This window comes from Pyxicephalus adspersus, chromosome 1, assembly GCF_032062135.1.
Source record: "Pyxicephalus adspersus chromosome 1, UCB_Pads_2.0, whole genome shotgun sequence".
Classification (NCBI taxonomy): domain Eukaryota; kingdom Metazoa; phylum Chordata; class Amphibia; order Anura; family Pyxicephalidae; genus Pyxicephalus; species Pyxicephalus adspersus.
The window spans coordinates 81822493-81849245 of record NC_092858.1 but is presented as its reverse complement, the minus strand read 5'-3'; the positions used below and the strand labels follow the sequence as shown (position 1 = coordinate 81849245).

At 34.7% G+C, this 26753-nt stretch overlaps 1 protein-coding gene across 2 annotated transcripts in view; it reads left to right on the top strand.

Moving 5' to 3' along the window:
• The window catches only part of LOC140333934 (S-adenosyl-L-methionine-dependent tRNA 4-demethylwyosine synthase TYW1-like), a 100914-nt gene that overhangs the window by 7229 nt on the left and 66932 nt on the right, over positions 1-26753 (top strand). The window contains exons 3-9 of one of the 2 annotated variants that reach the window (XM_072415965.1): positions 596-736; positions 1477-1578; positions 6778-6972; positions 8228-8518; positions 9535-9654; positions 19300-19426; positions 26293-26345. In XM_072415965.1, the coding sequence (XP_072272066.1) occupies positions 596-736; positions 1477-1578; positions 6778-6972; positions 8228-8518; positions 9535-9654; positions 19300-19426; positions 26293-26345 (1029 nt within the window). Of the gene's footprint in view, positions 1-595; positions 737-1476; positions 1579-1860; positions 1933-2673; positions 2776-6777; positions 6973-8227; positions 8519-9531; positions 9655-19299; positions 19427-26292; positions 26346-26753 lie in introns of those variants that run through there. The other variant, XM_072415972.1, reaches the window with a different exon arrangement.

Here is a 26753-nt window from a genome sequence, read left to right as displayed (position 1 = left end):
TGAGCAAGAAAAAAAGTTTCTTTGTAGAAGGACGTAGTATGTATTTTAGAAGAAAGTTAAGTAACCAAAAAGGATAGGTGTGATATAGGTATATAGAATGGCAGGTAAATGCATATTGTTATATCTGCAAAAATACCTTTAAATATGTAAAGACAAAGCATTTTGCATAAAGAGTCAGGTGACATGCATAGCTTTTAAGTAAGCAGTCCTGGTTCAGCTCCCAGACTACTTATTGGACTATGAACCAACAAAAGTACTTCTGTCCATTAGGCAGGGAGTTGAGTAAAAAACTGAAAATTTGATGCAGAAATTGGCAAAGTCAATTTACTCACCGGCATGTCTCTTCAAAGAACATGGTGATACCTAAATTTGTATTGTTTGCAACTGAAGTTGATGTGCCTACCTGATATTTGCTGCATTTGGAAACCTTGGTGTTTTTTTCCATTGGGAATCCCTTTTTAACTTGTAATCCTTGTGTTTTGTTTAGGAATAAATCTCAATGTGACTTGAAATATGCTTGAGGTTCTGTGCTTTGGTATTATCATTCTCTATATTTGTCACCTCTTAATATTATATTTTTCAATTTATTTAACAGGGGGAAGTGTTGTCTCAGAATGGTTCTCTGCAAGGAACCACTAAATCACCAAAGAACAGTACGGAAGAGATTCCCAAGCAGAAAGAAGTCTTTGTTTCTGCTGTAAAAATATTCTATGGATCACAAACTGGTACTGCTAAGGTAAGTTAAAGGTTATGTGTAATATGGAGTACCTGTACATACCGTAAATATTTTCAAGTGTTAGCAACCCATAAACAGCACACACTGGCAGTTGTGCTCTTGAAAAAAGGATATTGTAAAAAAAAAAAAAAAAAAAAAAATGCTGTGCTATAGCCTTTTATGTTCACAAAGGTTTTGGTAGTTGGGACTTTTTCTTTAATTTTTTTTTTCTTTTGCCTTTGTCTGTTTTATTTTTTGCTCTTCTTGTGTTAGCATTCATTAGGTAGGTGTGATATAAAGTTTAACAAAGTTGTGAGATAGGAAAAAAATTCTTGAATTTTAAAAGAACTAACTTTAGGCTGATCTCCTTCTAAAAGTGCAGTTTGCCTGTCCTGTTTGTTGATCTTCTAACGTCAAGTGTTTTTAGAATTGCTGATCATTAATAGGTTAATGCAGATCAAGTTTTCTAATTTTCCTGGTTCTTGGTCAGTGGGTTAGTATTTAAAGATAAAGGGTGTCTTAAAAACACCTAGGGAAACTTACATTTTTTGAAAGTTAGAATTTGAATCCGACATATTCCTTCTATGACAGATTTTTTTCTAGTTGCTAAAGTTCTCTATTGTAAGTTGGTTTAGAAGATTGGAATGATATCCTCTGCCTTTTTAATTTCTCTTTACTGTAATTTCCTTTTGAAATAATTCAAATGTGAAAGCAGAACTTAATTCGCTATATAATTTTAATTCACCTCCCATTTAATTTAGGGATTTGCTCGTGATCTGGCTGAAGATATCACACCTTTGGGCGTGCCTGTGGAGATAATAAATATGAAAGACTATGATCCAGATGATAATTTAGTAGAGGAGGTGAGTACTATAAAATGTGTGTTTTCAGGGAAGCACCGAACAGAGAAAAGGTATTGTGATACCTATTCGATCCAAGAATAGCCACTAGAGGGTATTGTGTGGTAAAAAAAAATACGGACCTGTAAAAACTGGTCTGAATTTACTTGTATAAAAAGACTAAAATACAGCATATAAAAGATACAAAGATCTTTACATGGTTGCTGTACAGGAAAGATAAGTTAAAACCAGATACTGTCAAATAGGAGGGGGTTTCATATTATTAAATTGAAGTAATACGAAGAGATTCCCAAGCAGAAAGAAGTCTTTGTTTCTGCTGTAAAAATATTCTATGGATCACAAACTGGTACTGCTAAGGTAAGTTAAAGGTTATGTGTAATATGGAGTACCTGTACATACCGTAAATATTTTCAAGTGTTAGCAACCCATAAACAGCACACACTGGCAGTTGTGCTCTTGAAAAAAGGATATTGTAAAAAAAAAAAAAAAAAAAAAAATGCTGTGCTATAGCCTTTTATGTTCACAAAGGTTTTGGTAGTTGGGACTTTTTCTTTAATTTTTTTTTTTCTTTTGCCTTTGTCTGTTTTATTTTTTGCTCTTCTTGTGTTAGCATTCATTAGGTAGGTGTGATATAAAGTTTAACAAAGTTGTGAGATAGGAAAAAAATTCTTGAATTTTAAAAGAACTAACTTTAGGCTGATCTCCTTCTAAAAGTGCAGTTTGCCTGTCCTGTTTGTTGATCTTCTAACGTCAAGTGTTTTTAGAATTGCTGATCATTAATAGGTTAATGCAGATCAAGTTTTCTAATTTTCCTGGTTCTTGGTCAGTGGGTTAGTATTTAAAGATAAAGGGTGTCTTAAAAACACCTAGGGAAACTTACATTTTTTGAAAGTTAGAATTTGAATCCGACATATTCCTTCTATGACAGATTTTTTTCTAGTTGCTAAAGTTCTCTATTGTAAGTTGGTTTAGAAGATTGGAATGATATCCTCTGCCTTTTTAATTTCTCTTTACTGTAATTTCCTTTTGAAATAATTCAAATGTGAAAGCAGAACTTAATTCGCTATATAATTTTAATTCACCTCCCATTTAATTTAGGGATTTGCTCGTGATCTGGCTGAAGATATCACACCTTTGGGCGTGCCTGTGGAGATAATAAATATGAAAGACTATGATCCAGATGATAATTTAGTAGAGGAGGTGAGTACTATAAAATGTGTGTTTTCAGGGAAGCACCGAACAGAGAAAAGGTATTGTGATACCTATTCGATCCAAGAATAGCCACTAGAGGGTATTGTGTGGTAAAAAAAAATACGGACCTCTAAAAACTGGTCTGAATTTACTTGTATAAAAAGACTAAAATACAGCATATAAAAGATACAAAGATCTTTACATGGTTGCTGTACAGGAAAGATAAGTTAAAACCAGATACTGTCAAATAGGAGGGGGTTTCATATTATTAAATTGAAGTAATACATGCTCAAGTTGTAAAGTAGTTAGTTCTGTTAGAGCCACAAATTGTCCACCCTAAACCAAGATATCCTGTTTAGGAACCCATCCTCATTTAAACCATTGAGAGAGATCCCACTCCTTCTTTTTTCTGATAGGCATGCGAGTAATGATGCACACTAAAGAAATGTTGTCACAATGCTTTTACCAGCGTAATGATGTCATCAATTGAGATTGCACTAGTATTGGGTGGGAAAATAGTAATAAAAATAATAATTTTAATAAAATAATAAAATAATTTCTTTTTTTATTGCTTTATTACTTCTTATTCATGAACCCACAGCAATCATATTCCAAATGAAAGTGGGAGAAAAGTCTGAATTCCTCATCGTTTTATTTATTCTGGGTTATTGCCTTGGAGTATTAAAGCCAAAGCCACATAACGAAATCTAAAAAAGAGTAATTATGCAGAAAGTCATTAATGGCCCACTCACAAAGGATATGATTTACACCTAAAAGGATACATTGTGTACCACCTGACTTGGCAAAAACACATATTGAATAAAACTGACATTATTAAGAAATGTGAGAAATATAGTATGCAGCTAGCAGTGATACTCGTTTTAAGTTTACTTACTTTGCTGATGCTGAATTATGTTTCTTTAAATATTTGGACTCCTCATATATGTGTGTGTTCTAAAAACTAAAAAAGACACGGCAATAAAAAATCTCACTTTTTTTTCTAAGGAACTAGCTGATGCACATTCACTATTTGATGTACATTACTTTGACACTTTTAACTGCATTTTTGATGAGCTGAACATGAAGTTTAGTGTCCTTTCAAACTGCTGACATGCAAAACTGTCATACTGATATTGTAGAAATTAAAAGCAAGTCAGCTATTGTGTTTTTTTTATTTCTGACCTGCTGTCAGTTTCATAACAAATGGCTGTCCCTGTTGAACTTTTGGATGCAGAATATAGTACTGTCATCAGGAGTAATACATGCAATGATGGAAGTGTTTAGTAGATTTTTTTGTTAGTAAAAAAACGTTATATATAAAATAAATATACAATGAACAAACAGGTTGTTTTTATTGGTCAGTGATGTCTATATTGGTTGACATATTTATTAACAATGCAAGGATATCAGAACAAACTGGGGGACCAACATCAGTCAAGGCTTAAGGCAAATTTGTATTGCTACATATTAGGTACTTCCAACGCTAATAAAATATATTACAATAAACAAAGAATAATGTAAGCCTAATTAAAAAAAAAACCTATCCTAATGGCTAACAATTAAACACACAATGCTTTATTTGCTGAGAAACTGCTGTATTTTTAATATAACGTTGTTTAGTATATATGAACTAGGTGACTAGCTCTCTAACCTTGCAAGATCAGCAGCTGCCTGAATAGGTGTGTATGTTCTCCTCTTGTTTTCAGGGGTTTACTCTGAGGGCTCTGCTTTCCTCCCACATCCCAAAACATACTGGTAGTGTATATGACTCCCCTATCCCCCCAGCCCCCCATATTTGCATTGGACTTTCACTATAGTTCAAACATTAGATGGTGAATGTCCCTGAGGGTCAAATAGTGACATGACTGTGGACTTTGTAAGATGACGCAGTATTTTGGGGAGACTCAACTTTTCAGTTATGATCCAAAAGCAGCCAGGTGGTTACTGAAAAATACCGGCTGGTGCTGTTATGCATTCTATGGAAATATATTTTAATAAAACAGTCTCTTAGCTATTGCTCACACTTTTTTTTAACCCCCAAATGACTGTTTTGAATTGAATTTTTGTTTTCCATTTAAAGTAACAAAAGCTAGAGCTAACAGTTACCACTACCATTTTATTGCTGTAATGTTGACAGGATCAAATCTAGTTATAGGATAGATTGTAACATTCTGATTGTTTTCCAACTGATTACCTCTTTTTTTTTTTTAAACCTTTGACATGGGGAGTGACTGGACTGAGGCTGATTAATCTATGGGATTATATATACCCAACTGTTTAAACACAAGATTAAATTTTGGATGACCTCAAATTTCAATGTGTTTGTGGCAGACATGAGAATTATTGAGGTAAAAGAAATTGGGGTCATTAACCCTTTTATCATTATAGATCCCCCATGGATTGCCCAGTATGTGCCCATGTCTCTTTGACCAGACTGCCCAGGTCGTCAAAATGACCATTCATAATAGGAAACATTATGACTTAAAAAATGTAAAACATGAGTTGTCTTTGGGCTATCCAAATGTGGAGTTACTTGCATGTCATCTTACATGTGTCTTTTTATCCATTATGATTTTAAGTTTAAAAACAGTGTTTTTTTTTTTTTTTTTTTTAAATTAGATTTATTCTGTGCCTCATGTTTTTCCCATACTATAAGGAGAGAGAAATACCACTAGGAAAAAAATCTTAGCTTAAATATTGGGGTTCACTGTCTTGCAAGTTTTCCTCTATGTTGCAGGCTTTTGTTTGTTCTTCCTTTTTTTGTTTTTGAACAAAATCACATCTTACATGACCCATATATCGGCTGTCTGGAACCAAATTGATTTAGTTTCGCATTTTGAATTTTTATGAAGTGTGTGTTTTTTTTTTTTTCTAAATTGCCAGCAGTGCTAGTAATTTTAATGGCACATTAGCATTAACATTGTTTATGGCCTAAGGTGACCTTGTCTCTGTGGAAAGCCTCTCCATCGGTGATTAACAAACATTAATTGTCTCCGCTTCAACATATTGTCTCTGCTCCAGCAATCTTTTATAAGCTGGAACTTATGAACATTGCAATAAAATACACCTTTTATTTATTTAGTAAAAGGAATTAATGGTTTGTGATTTCCAATATCGTGTGGCTTTTCATTGAAAAAGAATACTGAAGATACTGCATTCATTCCTAGCAACCATTCAGAATGCAAATTTATTTCCATCAGTTTACATATGATTGGTTGCCACTGCGTTTCGCTTTACTTTTCCTTATTTTAAAACCTTGTTAGTACATGTTGTTTTTTTTTTTATAAAAACAACTATGTGGGCTTGATGCAATTTAATTGTATGGTGATAGACCCCCTAAACAGCAAAGAAAATTACATTATATCTTTTATTTAACATATGCCAAACTTTAGCTGGTATATGTTTAGATGCTGGAGCTTACTTTCAATAAAAAAACATTTTTTTAAAATTGTACATTTATGTTATTTGAAGCCTGTGGAGGAACAAATGATGCATTCCATGAACAGAAGTGTTTTCTCTGTCATTTAGATCTAAACTTAAGTCTATAAAGCATAAACATAATAATGTGTTTGTATTTGTGAAGAAAAAGTAAAGGATAGGAAAGGTTTTTAGGGGCCAGTTAATGTATTAGTGTTGTAGTAATATATGCAATATCCCACAGACTTCCACATTCACATGACAGATGCCCCTGATACTAGGTAATCCTGCCCCAGTGATGTTCTCAGAAAATGCCACAGAGGGAATATTGGTTGTGAATTGACTTGCTATTTGTGAGTCAATAGTTTGCATGTTTTTTTACTACCTGGCAATAATTTTCCATAGCCTGCATTTAGTACTGATATACAGTGACCAAGCATCTAAAAATGATGACAAACCAGTATAATAACTGAAAAAACTATTCACATATGTTGAATCTTTTTACTAATACTATTTTGACTTGACTTTGGTTGAATTGTTTTTTTAATTGCATGTAACCAAAGATGGTGCCTTATTTATTTATTTTTTTTGCAGACCACAAGCCGTTGTATCTGTGTTTTCCTGGTTGCAACCTACACTGATGGACAGCCCACCGAGAGTGCCAAGTGGTTCTGCAAATGGCTGGAAGAAGCCTCCAACGATTTCCGCTTTGGAAAAACTTTTCTGAAAGGCTTGCGATATGCTGTATTTGGACTTGGGAACTCTGTGTACATCAGCCACTACAATACAGTAATTGATATTTTTTTTACCTTTATGTATTCTCAGTCAGCAAGAGATCACAGGGTTTTATTTATATGAATGGCTTCAGGTGAAGCATAAATGTTATCTGCTACATAGATTTACTGACATTTCCTTGGAGCATTTTCAACAAATGAAAACTGGCAAATACGACCCAACCCCCCCTCCCCAAATTGATACAGATTTGCTTATCTTATTTCAGACTAGTAAATGCAAATTGTCAAGTCATATGCTAAAAGTCAAGTCATAGCTAAAAAAATGAATTTTATAAACATTTGATTGGTAAAAAAACATTTTTACCTATTTAGAAATAGATCCCAAAATCATTCAGGAAAGACACATAACACAGAGCTGCTGTATTTTAACATTTATAAAAAAGGATAAAGTACTTCATCTTATATTGCTTTCGACAAAAATAGTTTATTGATCCAAAAGCATGACTTTGGGTGTTTGCAGGCTTTAACACAATACAGCAGTTTTTTTTTCTTTTTTTGGAATTATGTCTGCTTGGTTTTATTTTCAAGAACTTCAAAAACTTAAAAATAATTATTAAGTACTGTGCCAGGTCAACCCCTTAGTCTAAGCTCATTGGAAAGAAATGCCAAACTTTTTATTGTTATTTATATAGGTTCTGAATATTTTTCCTTCTTTAAAAATCCCTGTATTCCCTGCATGATTTTTGTAATTTCATGTTAGGTTAGTGGGGGGTTCCTTGCTGGCTAAATGGGGAAATCTCAATACCTGTATTAATCAAACAAGTATTTTCAAAAGAGGTCTGCTAAGTCCACCTTCATGTTTTATACTAAAAATGAAAAAAGGCCAGACGTTCTAAGAGAGAATTCAGGTACTATTAAGGTTTACTCCTAGAATAATGGAAGCAATACAAATAAAATTGTGCCACTCTACTTAAGGGTAAAGTAGCTTTGGAGCAGGGGTGCCCACACTTTTTTGGCTTGAAAGCTACTTTTAAAATGACCAAGTCAAAATGATCTACCAACAATAAAAATTGGACTTTCCTCCTGTGCGTGCTAGAGTTTATTTCAAAAGGCATGGCTCTGCGATCTACTCGCGTTGCCTTTGCGATCTACCGGTAGATCGCGATCCACCTGTTGGCACCCCTGCTTTAGAGTATAGGTGGAAATACCAGAATCAGGACTAGATTACATTGAGACAATTAAAGAAAAAAAACCTGGCATATATGTATAATATACTCTCAGCTGATCAGTAATTTGTCTTTGTTTCTTAGGTTGCAAAAAACATTGATAAATGGCTGTGGATGCTGAGTGCTACCCGCATAATGACTCGCACTGAGGGAGATTGCAACGTAGTAAAGAGTAAACATGGCAGTATAGAAGCTGACTTCGGTGCCTGGAAAACAAAGTTCCTCCACAGGCTGGAGGCTCTGCTGAAGGGGGAAAAGAAAACTTGCAGTGGAAAATGTAAAAAGGGCAAATGTAAATCAAAGACGGAACATAGTACTGCTACAATAAATGCAGACCAGAACAAACACATGGACTCAGAACATGATGATTCCGAGGTAAATATATATTTACAGAAAAAGAGCATGACGATTCAAAGGTCAACTAAGCAATTTGTGTATAAAAAGACAAGCGAGTTCCTTTGTTACCTCCTTATCCTTTGCAGCACCTATTGCATTTTCCATCCTAAAATTTCTGGTCACGTTTACCAATTACATCAGGAGTCTTTTAATAGACCGATAAGTGCAGACCTGTGTTGCATTTGTCCTAATGGTAATTTCTCACAACAGGAGCCCTAAGCTTATCGTTTTCTCCTAATTTATAAGTGCAGCAAACTGTTAGTCATTCACAGTTCTTTTTGGTTTGTGGTTGGTTGCTGAAGTTAAAGGAGATCCATTTTTCTTCATGAATTGTGTGTTGGATGAAAGCTGTATTGTTTCTTGTTTTGAAGAGTATATAGTCCCAAGGTTAATGTTTTTAGCTACTTCTGTGTTGGAAAATACAGCATTGTGTTATTCCTACCCCCAACTTGCAAACTGGACTTTGAAGGAGCAAAAAGGCGATTTCTGCGTCTGGACTCCTTTATAAATGAACTCCATAGCATGAGTCCTACAGGCAAATATAAATTATTCTATTATCATCATCATTGTTCTACATAAAAAAGCTTTAGTGAAGAGGACTTAAATGGCCTCTCAGGTTTATGTCCTTTTATGATTTCCTGATTTATGGTGCTTTTATAAACTCATTATCACATTCATACTCCTTTAATGCCCCTTCACTGCTAGAGTTCCCCCTTGGTATACCAAGGGGGTAAACCCCTTATATAATGGGTAAACCCCATTCAACAACTTTTTTTTTAGAATGTATAAATTGCATAAATTGTATAATTGCACATATGTCATATAAGTCAGACATGTATATATTTTGTCTTAACTACTGATAAAAACATTATTTTTCTCCCTTATCGTTGCTACTATGTAATTTTTTTTACCTATAGCATGATAACCTCACCCCTATCCCACACTGATAGCTAGTTATTTATACATCATAAGCTCCCGGTCTTTCTCTTTAGCAGGAGGCGCTTTATGAAACCACCAGTGAGTCAGAATCTGAAGGAGACAAAGAAGCCGGAGGCAGTGGCCTTATTGATGTGGAAGATTTAGGGAAGGCAATGAGCAGCATGAAGAAAGCAAAGGTAAAGCTGCAGGCGGAATTTAAAATCTGTATCTTATCATGAAAGCAAAATATAATCCATATGGGTTTTTCTAAAAATAAACTTCATTTGGTTTGATATTCCTCCTATGATAGCTTAGCGTTAAAGGAAAACTGACATTGCTTAACATTTCTTCAAAAATGCTATTTACCTGGTTCTCTGTCTTCAAAGCTTTTTAAAGTTGCTTTACTCTATTCTCTCTACTCTATTCTTCCTTTTAAGAAGGTTTGTCTGAAGACAGAGCACCTGATCTGCTAAGTTGCTTAGGCGGCCTTTCTTAACATTTTTGAAATTTTTAACGTGGGGGAACCCTTGAAATAAGTTTTAGGTTAAGGGGAACTCTTCTACAATTACTATATCCACAGCTCACAGTCATTGGGAAAAATGCCTTTTATATTGCTGGCCAGTGGGAAGAATACTACTCTTAAAGCCAAAAAAGATCATTTGTGTCAGTTAAAATGACCTGAGAGATCCAAATTACTTATTGCTCAAGGAACCCCTAGCAACCGCCGGAGGAACCCTGGTTAAGAAACACTGGTTTAAGGCTTGTGCCCTAATGTTACTAGTACTGAAACCACTGGGTCAGCTTGGTAGACGAGGAAATGCTATTTTCAAAAAAGGTGAGCAATGTCCACCTTCATGTTTTATTTTAACATCAACATGTTAATACATGTTACCTCTTATGGATGCTAATATAAGTTATTATTTATGGAATCTTCCCCCTTAATCACAGAATGTAAAGTTTAGATACATAGATCATGTAAATCATATCAATTGCTTTTAATCCATATATTTCTCCCATTCTTGGATACTTTCTAATACTGCCACTGAGTGAGGGGATGTCTTTTTATAAATAGTACAAATTATCTTGACTATATTTTGCACGAAACAAAAAGTTAAATTTTCAAAACATTTGCAACCTAATTCTGATGCCATGTTAAAATGTAAAATCCAAACATATTAGACTTAAAGGTTAAAATAGAATGCGAGAACTAGTTACTAATAATACTGCTACCGGTATCATCATTGTCACCAGCATGTTGAGTACAATGGTATTTATCTTGATACAATGTTGCCAACTGTGCACAAGCTGCCAATTCTTCTAAAGAAGCATTTGCATAGTTTTATTTCTCCACTAGATGTCAGTGGAAATGGAGCTTCGTTAGGTGAAGGTGACGTTCCTTACAGTGAAGGAACTGAATGCATTGCTCACCACCTACGAACGGACTAATATAATGTCAACAGCATACGTCTCTGAAAAATTGCATCCTTTTAACCACTCAATCATCTTTTGAAGCTCAGTTTATTAGTTCCCCTTGCATAATGCTTTTACTTTCTGCAGTTCCAGGGTCTTGATTTTCATTTCAGCATATTATGATTTAGTATCTGTTTATCAAATAGGTGAAAGCTTTAAGATTAATATGCACATTGATTTCAGTGTTTTATGTATATCAACTTCTAAAACAAGAGTTTTCTAAAATGCTCTAAATTTAAATACATATATAAATGTATCCATCACTGATAATTAAGTGTGGAGAGAAAATGTCATTGGGTTTTATTTTAACATTATATTCTTATGCTTGTGTATAGTTCTACAATGTTGTCTACTTTATTGGTTAACAATACACAATCGTACTAAATCTGATTTACTTCATGTCCTATTTATAAAACGGTGAATCTAATATTAACTGAAACATTCTCCATCAGGGAATGTTTCAGTGAAGGTCAGATTGGCTGCTTTATAAATAGACCCCTTAGTATCTTATGCTGTTGGTTACTTTTGAATATTGGTTTAAATGCATCTAATATTAGGTATAAAAAAAATTTACATAACAAAATTTGAAAAGTTAAACTGTATAACAAGAAAAATACAGAATGGTCTGGCACATCACCAAGCCATGTGGGGATCGTCTTTATCCAGAACCTAATGTTTATGATATAATGAGGGGTCTTGTTCCTATGTTTTATACAGCCATTGTACAACAGGTAGAAAATGTGTTTTACATAAATAAGGTATATGTGTACCCTATGGATAAGTAGGCGCAAGAGAACGCTTCCAGGAACAGCCTGTTCTTTTTGTAATTATGTATTGGCCAGTGCTTTCTAACATCATGTATGTATAGGATGTTTTGTGTGTTAGTCTGTCCTCCAGGCTCACTCGCAGACCATAACACCCATCATCGGGGGTATTGGTCCCACAGATCTAAGCTTTGGGTGACCTCCTTGGCTCTCCCAACCTACAGGCTGCACATGGCCTCACCACCTAGCCTCAGACTACCACTTCCCCCTGTCTCAAAGCCAGATTCTTCAGGGCCACCCTCAGTTTCTTGTCTGGAAGAGGTATGGAGTGCCTTGACCACCCATTCCTTCCAGGGCACTCCGGGCCTGGATCTCAAATAAAAAAGACTGCAATTCTGCAGCAACTCAATTAAATACAGCCTTATCCAGGCAATATCCTGTTTTCCAGGTGAAATTGAGGTAAATACATTGAAATCTCCTCCCAACCTAACATTTCTCACAATGTTACAGTGTCCAATGCCAAAATGGTTTTGGGTAAATAAAAGGAATAAGGTGTGTGGAGGTTAGTAAAGAACCTTCATGTTTTATATGTGTTAATCTTCCTGGTACATTTGCACGTTAGGTCCATCTAGTGTAGCTTATTACATTTCGGTACTAAAAAGCTTTAGTACAAATTATTAGATATGTTTAATATACTATTTACTTGTTGCAAGCTTACAATGTTATATTTTATGTTGTCTATAAAATTATGCACTAAAATTGTGCACTAAAATAATTTTGAGTGAATTTTTACTGAAATTATAGGGTGTAATGACGCTGTCAGAGGAAGGGTTAAAGGTGTTAAGTCGAAAGCTCTTTTATACCTGAGTAGCCGCTGCCAAACACATAGCAAGCGCCTGCTGCCCAGGTGCAGCAAACCACCCCGCAGGTAAGACATTTACATGTGGTTGTGGCTGCTGCGCAGTTCTTCCAAGAGTGACTTTCTGGAAATGTACAATGTAATAATTCCCAACCTCTCCTGTTTAAGTGAAGATTGCAGCAGAACACCACAGTTCACCACGGGTCCTAAATTATCTAAAGTGTTCACATGGTTGGTATTAAATAACATAGTTCCATTTTTCTGTAAGTTGTTTACTTAGGACAATATTCACATTTGAGCAGAAATTAAACATGCACAATGTTTGCTGCTACTGAAATCCGTGCCCGAGTTTGGTATAATTGTGGCTGGATTGTAAGTATTGTTGGGTTACTATGGCAACATCCAGAATCTGTACGCATGGCCTGAGATTAAGTGGTTTGAAATGAATGATCATTTTACCATTAATATACAGTACAGCCATTTAGAGTTGCTGATAGCAGACATTGAGAATTTCTCACATATGTAATCAGAGGCTGGCTTCTCATTGACACTCATTTTATAGTAAAGGAGGAGAAGCTGTGGCTGCCAAGTAGAATAGAAAAAACATTCTATAAATAGAGAACTCTGGGTAATACACACAGTGCAGCAATAAATAGGCTGAATGAATTGCTGTATTCCTTGTTTTAGATAACTTGTAACTTGTAACTTCAACATAACATGTTGAAGCATAACTCCAATGTCCAAGGGAGATGTTTTCCTGCGTTGTGGTTGCATGTCAAACGCAGGTCAGCAAAATCCTAATGACGTTAATTGAGTGATGTGCAAGGCATTTCAGAGGCCGTGTTTGACCAGCTTTGATTTGTGCTGCTAATCCCTGGACACCGCATGTTCAGGTGCTTTTAACTGCAGGTAAAACAGGTCAAATGCACTCTTTTCTTGTCAGATGCTGTGTTTATTATTCAAACATGTGCATTTACATTTGTATAACTATTCAAATGCAAATTGGGCTGCCATTCAGTCAGTGTTTTGAATAACAAATGCAGCCTGGAAAAAAAAAAAAACTTGTACCCTTAGCAGAGATGTATGCCCGATTTGTGTACAGTGTTAGCCATAAAAGTAACTGTATTGTAGTATTGTTAGACATTGTAAGGAATTATTAAAAATATTATTATTGTGGATAATATGCAATACAATATAAATATTATTTTAATAATTCCTCCTGGGTTCTGAGGCGATCGTCGGTGAAGGACTAAACACACAACAATTGTGCATAAAATATTATATTGTTTACAGAATCATATATGGGGGGAAAGTTACAGAACACAAATATAAATACAACACAAATCAAATACACTACAAATCAAAAGACACTACCTTTTAATCTGGTTTTACAACCCTTTTATGTTGTGTAATGCATGGTTCCAGTGTGATGTCTCTCAACATAAACAATGAGTCTTTCCCACCTAGGCCACCACGGGTCACCGATGACCACACAATAATTCCCTATCCCAGGTATGATAATAGAATACTGGAATTCCAACTCTTTCCTCTGAATGTGGCATTAAACACTGGATTTATTAGTTTGCCACCCATCAAATGATGTTTCTTTCATGATCACTAAGACAGAAAGGCATAAAACCTAATTGGATTCAAATGATCTTCAAACAAAAGATACAAACTCTGGCCAACACATTGAATACACCATTACAAGCCCAGTTACACAAAAATAAAGGGTGCATGCAATGTATATTACAAAGTTATATGATTTTTTTTATTATTTGGCCATAACCTAGAAATCGTACAACATGCCCTTTTTTAATCAAGTCGGTGCAGTACATTAAACAGTTGTATACTTCAGTGTAAGCACTTCCATGATGTCAACCAACTAAATAAGATATAATGTGAAATTTCTAATGTTTTCTTTCCTTTTCGTGTTCCGTATAACATATTATACTTTAGTTTGGTTTTGCCCTTTAAGTTTTGTTGGTAGAATGTCTTTACAAAGATTAACCTTTTCACAAAAACAGTGCAACGTGAGTTTCAGTTTGAAGAAAGATTATCCAAAATATAGAGTATGGAAAGGTTACAACCTCTGTTAGGCTTTTATTGTAGGATGGCTCCCCAATGATAAAAATCTATAAGATTTTTGTTTTGTGTATTCATTGGGACTGGAAATACAAAGAACATCTTTAATGGGGACAAAAAATTGGTGCAAAAAATGTGTTGGACATTTCACTTCTGTTTTTGCTGTAAGCCGTGTGTTATTTCAACATGTGAAAATAAAGCAAATTTATTAAATATATTAGTATATATTAAAATCTTTTTGGCTAGCATTCCTAAAGCTATTGAATGGATGTAACTTGGCCTCAGGCACTTTTACTTTGGAGGTAAAAAAATCACTGATCCCAATAACAGAAGGACATTAACAATTCAATAAAATTCCAACATCAAATGAAGTTGCATTAAAGAGAAATTTGCATCACCTAGCAGTTTTATGTTATAAAAATCATGTAGACATGATGTCGACATGATGTATGTTATGTTATCCTAGCAACCTCAGCATCTTTCGGCTTTTCCTAGCCTTCAAGAACACGTATGGCGAGTCTCAGGCCCACTTCCAGGCTCTCTTGTTCAGTTGTTTCAGGTATAGTGCCATAATCGTGAGATTAGTTCTCCGGCAGTATGTCTTAATCCTGTACAGCCCTACACAATGTATTGCGTATTCTCATCATGCTGTTTGGGGAATCTCATGAAGTTTGGAATAACTTTGGACATAAAATGCCTTGAGATAAAGGAGGATGATAAGGTTTACATTTTGGCAATCAAAATGATTACACTGATCTCCTTTCTTTACAGATATTTGTAAATGTAATGTACTTCAGCCTGAATAAACTTTACTGTCCAGTTAATTTGAATTTTCCTGACCCTAGGAGTACAGAGAGGTGAGAACAAGAGGAGAGGATGTGGCTCAGCATCTATCTCCTGTGTGCTTCTGCTTGAAATTCTTAAAATGAAGGAATAAGTAATATTTCTTCCCATTTCCCTTTTTACTAACTTGCTGATGTTCCCACCGAATGATAATTTACCATATTCATTGTTAAAGCAGTCAGGTATTTCAGATGAATTATAAAAATATGAAATTTGCTCTCCTCTGGGGTTGCTGCAGTGTAGATGACATTTGCATGTGCTGAAAAGCAAGTTTTACTTAATGGGAACTTGTAAAATGAATTTTTCTGTAGGTTTTCTGCTGTGTTTGTCACTCCCAAGTGGAAAGTTACACAGATCACAAAACCATTCTTAAACGGAGCTTGACATTTTGTGTAGACTTGTATTTCAAATGACTGACTTCTGTTTTTACTGAACTGTTTTCCATTTTTGTTCTTTAAAGGAGAACCACAGACTTGGGTCAAGCTTTGCCAAAAGCCCAAAGAAAAATGGAAAAATATGTATTGTACAACCTAATGATTAACACTTGTCCTGACTTCATTAATACACTGCGTTCTATTTCTTTCTTAGTATGACTTTGTTCTACATGCAGTTTTTTAGGTTTGGCTCACTAGGTTTGGAACACTTGTCCTGACTCCATTAATACACTGCGTTCTATTTCTTTCTTAGTATGACTTTGTTCTACATGCAGTTTTATAGGTTTGGCTTTGTTTAGCCCTTTACCTATAATCTGTAGGTAATGCTCTGTTTGTTCCTGGGGCACAGATTTTGCTATACTGGGTGCAATCTTTGCTTGTTTGAATACTGCACATTTTCTTAGTTTGCCCTCCCTGGTGAATGGCCTCCCTGTCCATATGAAAGTCCAATATCAGGGGCCTTTTTCACTTTTTGGGGATCACTAAAACTTTGATATATGAAACATGTTTAGGATTTTATGACCTACTGTAGTCACTATGTTTTTTTCACTCTAGATATAAGAGTTGGCTGCAGGGCACTTTTGAGTATGTACTATTCGCATGTGTTAACTATTCTTTACTACTGGTTGGAATGTATAATGTCAAAATTGCAAATTATTTATTGCCCAAGGGACATCTTGTGTGCCTTCTTAAATAAAGAACCTACCTGCTTGCAGTTGGTGTTCAATTCTGCTTTAACAAGTCAAGTGCTGGTCATGCTCACAGACACTGGTCTGTAGCCCGTGAGCAGACTGGTTGTAGTCTTTGGACCTAGTCAGAATTGGACAGTTTTGGAATCTGCATTTTGTGGCTGGCAAACGCTGTATACTATAAAATTTCATACAATAAACATGGTATATTGCTTAGTGTGACGTATTTGTTTTGGACTGGCCTACAATATATAATATATATATAAAAAATTCATACATTAAAAATGACTTTTGAAGTGCTTTGATTTGGACCTCATAATTTCTACATGATAGTCAGAACTTTGATATGTAATACACATCTAATACACTTTTTGTACTTCTGTGATCTTGACCTCCCCCAGTGTTTTCAAACACTGGGCCAAACCCCTACTTTTAAATTGCAAAGCCAACAAAAGATACATTTACAGTTAGATCCATAAATATTTAGACATAGACAACTTTTTTCTAATTTTGGTTCTGTACATTACCACAATACATTTTAAATGAAACAACTCAGATGCAGTTGAACTGCAGACTTTCAGCTTTAATTCAGTGGGTTGAATAAAAAGATTGCATAAAAATGTGAACTAAAACCTTTTTTTTACACAATCACTTAATTTCAATGGCTCAAAAGTAATTGGACAATTGATTCAAAGGTTATTTCATGGGCTGGTGTGGCCATATCCTTTGGTATGTCATTATCTATAAAGCAGATAAAAGGCCTAGGGTTGATTTGAGGGGGGGAGTTTGCTTGTATGTGGAATATTTTTCTGTGAACAGACAACATGCGGTCAAAGGACATCTCCATGCAGGTGAAACAAGCCATCCCTATACTCCAAAAATATAAAAAAACCATCCGAGAAATTGCTACAATATTACGAGTGGCAAAATGTACAGTTTGGTATATCATGAGAAAGAAAAAAGGCACTGGTGAACACGGCAACTCCAAAAGACCTGGACGTCCAGAAGACAACAGTGGTGGATGATTGCAGAATCATTTCCATGGTGAAGAGAAACCCCTTCACAACAGCCAACCAAGTGAACAACACTCTCCAGGAAATAGGCGTATCAATATCAAAGTCTACAAAAAAAATGGTTTAATAAGTGAGGGGACATCCCTGTAATGCAGCCCCAGATAGCAGTTAGGCATTCATTAGACATTCTGATCCTTCCCCACCCTTTTCAAAGCTAGAAAAACATTCACCCACGCTTACTTTTATTCTTTTGTTTATATCTTACAAATATCCCACCAACAGTATTAGATTATTTAGAACAAGAGGCTTATATATTTGAAATTCTTGAAGCCACTCCAGCTACATAGAAAAAAGATTAAACAATGATGTAGGTAATCTTCTACACAAAGACCGAATGGGATTTTTAAGACAAGCAGGTGACAGTGTATATTAATTTAAGCTACTTACACATTCATTTAAACAGTGATCATTTACTTTAGTTCTTTCCTCCGAGCTGTGGAAAACATTTGGCACTGTATCCTGGTCATATCTAACTATAATTTTGATAAATAGGGTTTTACTGCAATTTTTACAAACTAATTGCCTTCCACCTCTCCAGCTTCTAAAAGGCTACACCATCTTCTAATTTAACTACACCATTCCATGTATCATGGGATGCAAGTCAGGGATGCCCGATATCTTTTCTCCCTTCCTTTTTCCTCCATGGGGTTAAACATGTACACATGCTAGATTTTTTGCCCAAGACGATCATGACCACTCGTCTCTTGTTGACAATCACCTAGCATGTGTTTGTAGCTTTAGTCTGGGCCCTGAAGATTGGTTACAAATTTGGCAAACCATAAAAGCTAGTTCATGTAATATGTATTATTTTTCAGCTGGTTCCTGCTCCCAACCCCTGTAGTTTAGATAGCTCCTGTATTGTGCCTGTTTTACTTTAGAAGCAGTGAAAAATGGCACACCATTTATCATACAAGGTTATAACCAAGTTTAGCTTTACAATAATGGGAAATTCTGGAAAAATTCACCCATGAATTTACACTAATTTTCATTTTGTACAGGAAAAAAGTAAGACATGGCAAAAATCTTGGAGTAACTTAACATTAGTAAAGCACTTTTCTTTCATTCTTTCTGGGGTCTTCTGTACACTCTAGGATGAACTAAGAGAATATTCTGTACACTAATGCATACCATTGGTGCAGAAATGGCAATTATTTGTGATCCAAAATGAATATGCAAGCTTGGTTTTTTATTGGAAGTCAATGATGCCTCTCTTTGTTCATGCTTTATTCTTCTGTAAACTTAATAAAAATTATTGAACAGTAATCAGTCATAAAAATATCTTTTTATGTATTGAATATAGCCAAAAGAGATTGTTGGTGAACAGCATAGTTGCCTTTTACTTTCTGCCTTCGTATCAATTTGTGGACAAAAATCTTTGCAAAAGATATCTTCTCTGGGATTGTAGGAAAATGGCAGGCGATTGTTACATTTACTGGTGACCCCAAAGTAATCGGTTTTAATATATTTATTTATCTAAAACGGCTGGAATTTAAATCATAAAACAAATAACTTATTTAGGGTATAAACATGTATTTTCTGTAGGAAAACCATTGTTTGGGTAGTGTAATGTATTTTAACTTAGAGAAGTGTAACTGCTCATTTATTGAAATTACTGTTTCCCTTAGAGAGAACAAGCTGGTAATGGAGAAACTGGAAGTCTAGGAAAGTCTCAGCAGACTGATGAAACCACAGGGAATGAGGAGCCAAGAGAAATGATTACTCCTGCTCTCCAGGAGGCTCTGACAAAACAAGGTAGGTTAAGAGCAGCATGTATTAACGGTCTGTCACTTCTTTATTGTTTCATGTATTAAACAGAGTAGTCTAGGTCTGTGCTCTTATAGTCCCCCAATTATCCAGGGTAATAATGTACATTTTATATTTTTAAGTTTCTCTAAAAGAAGATTTTACTTATGTTAAATCAATTCAAACCACATCAGTGTATGATCAGTATTTATGTGTAAACTCCAACCAATATGTAACTAAATAGGATGACTCAACTTGTAAAATTAGTTTTGGTAATTAGTGATATCTATGTACTAAAATTATGATCTTGGGTGGCTTAGAAGACTCCCAAGAATGCAGAATGGTAATTTGAAGAACTTTGTTTTAGTAAAGTTATTTACTGATTAAATCATAATAAATTGTTGACCATGAGCATAGGTATGACAAAAATCCAAAAAGGGTGGGCAAAAAAAGCTAAAATTAAGAGAGATGGCAAGATGTTGGTTACATATTAATTGGGGGTTTAGGCAAACAAGTGCTTTTCACAGTAAATGAGTGACCAGACTAAACATACCATATTATACATATTCTAAAGAAGCGGTTGTATGCACTTTAATAAGACCGTCTTCACCTCCCTTATCTATAATCATTGGGGTATACTGAAATGCTAGCTGTTGTATTGTGACAGCATTTATGGGCCAGCTTTTAAAAACAGCAAGAACACTCAGGGAGAATGTGTTGTAAATCTTTATTTATAGTATGTTACAAATATTTACATAGTTTAATGTCCATAGACTGGTCACCATTGTACATAACTCGCCTAATCCCGAAGAGCACATTATTATATTTTTCATGCTTTTACCCCTTGACTGGGGACTTGGGATCATAATAGCAGGTGCTGCTTTTTTTGATGGCTTGCAGGCCGTGCCTTCAGCTATCGAGCTGGCAGTTGTCTTGGCAGAGGTTCACATGGCAGCCCACACAGCAAGGGAGAATGCATTACCCATAGGTGTTTTGTAGCCTTAAAATTCTCTAAGTGGTGAATATATGGTGTATAGACTTGTCCAGGTCACAGATCTGTAGGCTAATTGTATGTGTGTATATGTAAATATTATTTGTTTGACTTTCACCCTTCTTATAATGGGTATAATGGATCAATATGTTGTATTGCATGTCTGTGTAAAATAGAAGTTTGTGAGTTTATTATCATTTATTTTATTATATTTATGTATCATTTTTAAGAATCTGAGACTTGTGACATTCTAGTGTTTTTTCCTGCTGTGATGATTCAGATATTTCCAACTTGTAATTTTCCCCTTTAGGTTAAATTCTCTTCTTCTGTCATTTTTTCCCCACACAAAAACACCTGCTTATGTGATTTTAAATGATTTTACATCAATCACTCAACTAACACATCTGCTAAGTTACTGAAGGGAATTGTAATATACTTTAAAAAAATTCAAGCTCAACTAATTATGTATACTCATGAACTTACGATTTTTGGAGGAAAAGATCCTTTATTCAGATATAAGCTTAATAGGAGTTTTCATGGAAAAAAGTAGCACAGGTTTTTACTGAAATGTTAACATTGAAAAATGTGTTCAATAATTAAAATGCCACAGGACTTTCACAGTAATTATGTGTTAAGAGTGCCATTAAGCATAAACAATAAGGTGATGGTAAAATAAATCCCAAAACTTAGTCATGGCTCCTCATCCTCTTGCTGCTAACCCTCTCCTCCTTTTCAGTGAGGTCATTTTTTAATGTTGTTTGTCCTTAAAAAGTGGAGATTTTCATGTAATTACAGTGTACATATTTCTCTGGATCTTCTAATTGTTTGTTTAGGTCTTTTTTTAAATATACCCTCTTGTAATGTTATCATATGTGCTGTAAGTTGTCCAGGTTTATAACGGCATAACCTTATGATCTGTGATTAGCAGTCTATACCGGATCTGAGAGGTAATTAAGGGTCTCCTAACACCAAAGCGTTCTATACCATATTATATGTAACAACAAAACTATTGTTAATTTCATAAGATAGTAGAAACTAAAATTTGTTTTGGCCTAGAGGAGATAAGCAAGTCACTGGTCCTAAAGTGCATAAATATTATTGCATTCTTGTATAAAAATATAGTGCAATATACATAGTAAAGACCTGTTCACATCTGTGTCATTGAATGGAAGCCTATTGCATTATTACATTGCTCTCCAAAAGACATTGCCATTGCCATGCAATGTGTAGTACCCTGTAGGAATAAAATGTGTCTTTTTTCCCCTCTTTGTTGAGGTGCTGGCATTCCATCAATATTGGTGAACACATTAACACCACCTTGGAGCTGAATGGGTACTAGTATCACCAGAAGTTACGTCATACACTTGTCGTTTTTTTTTTCTTTAAGTTGGTTTGTATGTAGACCTTATTGCTCATCTTATTACAAGTTATTACCAGTGTGAATAATACATCTTGTGGATCTTTTTTCAACAAATTAATTGCCAGTTAAGCTAATTACATATAAAAATTAGATGTTTTTGGACCAAATTTATGTTTTATTGTTTGAATGTAAAAGCATTGATTATTTTTTTCCCTCAAAATACTGTTTTTTAACCAGTTTTAACATTTACCCAAACTTAGTTTATTACATATTGGCCATGATATGTTTTTTTTATGCATACATTTTTAGAATCTAGTCATTAATATTAGTTGTAGATTTTAAAACACACTGGCAATTTTATTGAACTGCACAGATCAGGTGAGGAAGTTCAATACTGCTTGCCAGTCATTGTTTATTGTTGTTAATTGTTGACGCCATTGCAAGCTCATTATTTTCACTCATTGAATCAACACATCGATCTATGCTCAGAGTTAAGTTAGTTACTTCTCCAAACAAATGCAACAGCCCAGGCAGCACAGCATCGTTTATCCAGAGAGCCAAGGTCATGAGTCATTTGACAAAAGAATACATTTAGAAATAATATATTGACAAACAAATATCTGAAGGTCAAGTGTAGTAAGTGTCAACTGAAGTTTAGCCTTCAAAATGATTACTTCTATATTAAGTAAATATTCTTTAAATGAAAAATGTTAATGCAACACTAGAAACATTTTATCTTGTTTGAATTGGTGGCTTGCTGTACTTGTGAAATCTATATTATTGCCCCAGTCTTAATTTTCTGAATGGCTCTCAAGGTAAACCCACAGTTTATGTAGATTCTATCCACCTACCTTTGTAGTTGGTAAAGTGTGGCTATGAGCAGAATTTAGCAGTGTTAGCAATAAAACTTTTCTTTGCTAAATGTTATGTGTAACATTGTTCTAATTCTTTCTTTAAAGCAGAACTATACCCTACATTACTCACCTGTCCCTGTTCCCTCGCAGGTTTGCTTCCTCCTTGCAATCTTTGGCCATCCTCATTGGTCAGGCTAAGATGACATAACTCCAGTGTAGACGTAGGAGTTCAAAAAATTCCCAGCATGCATAAACTAGAATTGCTGGGTATTAGGATAATTTGTTCAGCATTGCAATCGTCTTGCACAAGATATGGGCCCTAAAGAATTCTCTTCTCCTTCCTAAATGTTTTAAAACACTGTTGTTCAAATGTTTACCAGGCGTTTGAAAAGCATTCAAATCTTAAAACCACAAATAAACATAAGCCATTTCAACAATTAAAAGAAAAACTGCTGACAGCATAAAATGCAGACACTTAGCACATACCTACTGCAACCTTTAGGTCAATTTAGTATCTGAAATCAGTGTGTTATGGGACATATAAAAAAATGTAAAATTATTCTTAATTATGCAAATGCAGCAAAGCCCTCAAACTTTTGTGTGCTTATGGCCACTGGTCCTGTATTACCCAGCACTGGTTCCCCAAACTTCCATCTGGGTCACAAGAACTAAGCCCTACATATTATTGCCACGTGACTAAATCATCCCTAGCCCAAGCAAAGACACCACATACATACACTACAATCTTTAGTACTGGCCAAGTGCCTAAAACATTTGGATGAAAAAAAATTAGATAATGTTTATATTCATAATCTATAAAATGATGATAAAAATAAAGTGGTATGTTTTGTTTTGGGTTATTACAACTTAACAAAAAAAACATTGGATTTGATCTTTTTTATTGTACCTTTATGTTGCATCTTCCAGTGTCCTTTATGTGTTAAATATAGAAAAAAAGTATATGAAACTCATTATTTTATGCTCACATTAATTAAAGAAAACATCCAACAACTATCTAATGAAGTGTGCAGTCTGCTTCTAATTTACTTCTTGCCATCCATTATTTCACTGTATAAATAGTTTTCCAATTAGAGCTTTTTTTTTTTTTTTTTTTTTTTTTTTTTTTTAAGCTTAGCATAACTTTTCGTCAAAAATAACAAAAAGCAATCTTGAAAAATGTGTTGGCAACCAGCAATACAATTCTATTTTTTTTTTCTTTTTGTAAAAAAGATATTTTTTTTTTTTTTTTATTATTAAACTTATCAGAACTTTTCGTCAAAAATAACAAAAAGCAATCTTGAAAAATGTGTTGGCAACCAGCAATACAATTCTATTTTTTTTTTCTTTTTGTAAAAAAGATAATAGTTTTGTAGTTTTGCCAAAATGGCCAAATTTGGAGAAATAGAAAAACATAGCCTTATTTAAATTATTTTCAACTGAGACAGTGTTGCAAAGAACCCCCTCCTAAATAACTGTTCTTTATGTTTAGTTCTAATGTTTCTAGCATTGCAGAGTCATTCAACCAATATATGCCGTGCAATGCTGTTTAGATTCTTTGCCCTTAACTGCATAGAAAAACTGCTGTCCGTGTTGGAAAGAATAAAACTTACACATTTAGACATACAAGACAAGCTTGCTACTCAGTTAGCCACGTTGCTCCAAGCTTTTAGCTAGTGATATGCAGGGTTCCTCTGTCTTATTCTTGAGTCAGTAGACAGCTCTTAAAGATGCTATGATTATATGAATCATAAAATTACTGAGCATATGAAGTAGATGTATTTCAAGGACCACTGCGGTTGGCCTCCTGCCCCATTGCTTATTTTTAGCTTCCCCTCCTAGATGACCATGTGACTGCAAAGTTCTTAAACCACATGATTATAGTTTAAGGGGAGTAGGGTTACCTTGTGCGCAGTTTTGCAAGTAATGCTCAACATACCATTGACATATGGAGCAGGCAGGCTGTGCTTTGTTTTACCCATTGACATAAGTTTATTTAAAACTAGATTGTAGTGCAGAAGCCCATAATTGTTGCCAGTGAAGCAGCGGCAGCCAAAATTGAGTAAAGCATTATCTCATTGCTTTTTTTTTTTTTTTTTTTTAAAGTATAAGTCCAATGTGAGGGAAACAAGCATTTTGTTATTGCTTGACTTTATTTAAACAAAAAATTAGGTGATCATGCAGGTCAGTATTGCAGAAAGGGACAGACAATGTCCCTGCTGTAATAATCCATGTTACCTGTCTAATTTTGCTAGGTACCTGCAATGTATGCACTGCTCTTAGTGGTAGTTTCAGGAAAACATGTTAGTAACGGCTCTCTTGCCTGTGATTTGAAAAGCAAAATATTGCATTGGAAAAAGCATGGGACTTTTGTTATCCCAGCGAAACCAATCAAGCTGGCTAAAGGTCATAAAGGGGAAAAGAAGGAAGATGGCAGTGCATCACCATGATAGGTGAGCATCCCGAGTATAGTTCCGCTTTAAGGACCTCATCCATTGGTAAAGGTCTTGGACTTTGACAGACTTTGCTGATATACATCAAATTTATCATACAATAATTCTGTTGCCTTTGTAGATGCTTGTCTAGGTCTTGCTTCAGTATGTTTTACTTAGTCTTGGGACAACCATTTTGATAATGCGTTTCAGGAAAGTGCCAGGGCTTTTTATCGATGTTTGTGCTGGGTCAGTAACTCTGAATAAATATGGCAGCCAGGGAGCTGGCATTCTGAAAATAAAGTTCAGCAGCCTCTAAAATCTCTTCTGATAGTGTATCTTAAAAAAGTTTCAAGCTTGAGGGTTTACCAGGCAAACCTTTAGTGCCATTACTGCCAGGTATTTTCTAAAGCTATTTGGCAAAGCAATTCAATATTTCTATAATGACAGCGTATCTGCAAAGGAAATGCAAAGTGTTTGTTTTTTTTCTTTTTTTATGTTTTAGACTTAACAATATAATTCATTGTGTTTTTTTCTGCTTTTATAAACCATTTTTTTTTCTTCAATAAACCATTCTGGTCAAGCAAATGTATAAGTAGTATAAAATATTGCATTGGAAAACATGTAATGGATGGACCTTATATTGTTTTTTGTACATATATAAAAAGTTACAATCTGTTCAATTTTCATATACCAAAAATGGTATTAAAATGGTAGTAAAAACTATGCTTAAGGATCCATAAATAAAATTGGATGCACAGTATTTTTTTTGTTTTTAGGGTATAAACATTCAGGGTTTTATTGTGTTTGACATTTACCCTGTCAATTAAAATTTATCTTAAGGCTCATGGGCTTGATTATTGTTCAACAAGCTCCTACCACTGAGCCATTTTAATTTTTGGTCTGGGGTCATAATTTAGAACCTATGATTAATATCACTATTAAAACATATTTACTGTTCAGACAGTGTTGTTAACTTATTCAGTTTCAAAACAAAGCCTTAAAATCTATCTCTTGCATTTCTTTTTTTGAATTTAACTTTTGTTTATGTGGCTGCCAGCTAAACATTAAAATCCTTGCAGTGAACCGTACCACTTATAAATCCAAGAGCTGAGCATATTTAATTTGGAAAAGGAAAGATAAAAGTGCCAAGATGTTTGATTAAACGCGCAAGCTTGTAATGGCTGCTTAGAGTATAGTTATCTGATGGATTATAATTTTGTTCTTCTTCTATTTTGTAGGATACAGACTAATCGGAAGTCATTCAGGTGTTAAGCTCTGCCGATGGACAAAGGTAATTCCATAAACATTTTTTTGATGAAAAATTCAAGCCAAATGTACTTTACATTAGTTAAAAGTAAACTTGTTACATGATAAGAAATGATAAAACAGACAGCTGTGTCAATGTGTTTCCAAAGCTATAAACATTTGCCTGGTAGTAAACCCTATCCACCTAATTCTAATCTTCTCCCCTGACAATTAGCATTTTGCTATGGGAAGGCAGATGAGAAATGAAGAAGCTGCCCAGGACCACAGAAACACTAACTGACAAAAAGTGGTATCTCTGTTAGGTCAGAGCTAGATCTCTCAAAATGGCAAAGCGTGTGAACTGTAACTTTGTGGAGGGGTATCCCCTTGGTTTATTGTAGTGACCACTCTGAGCCAAACAAGTTCTGTTTAGTTGCATAGTGCACTCAAAGAT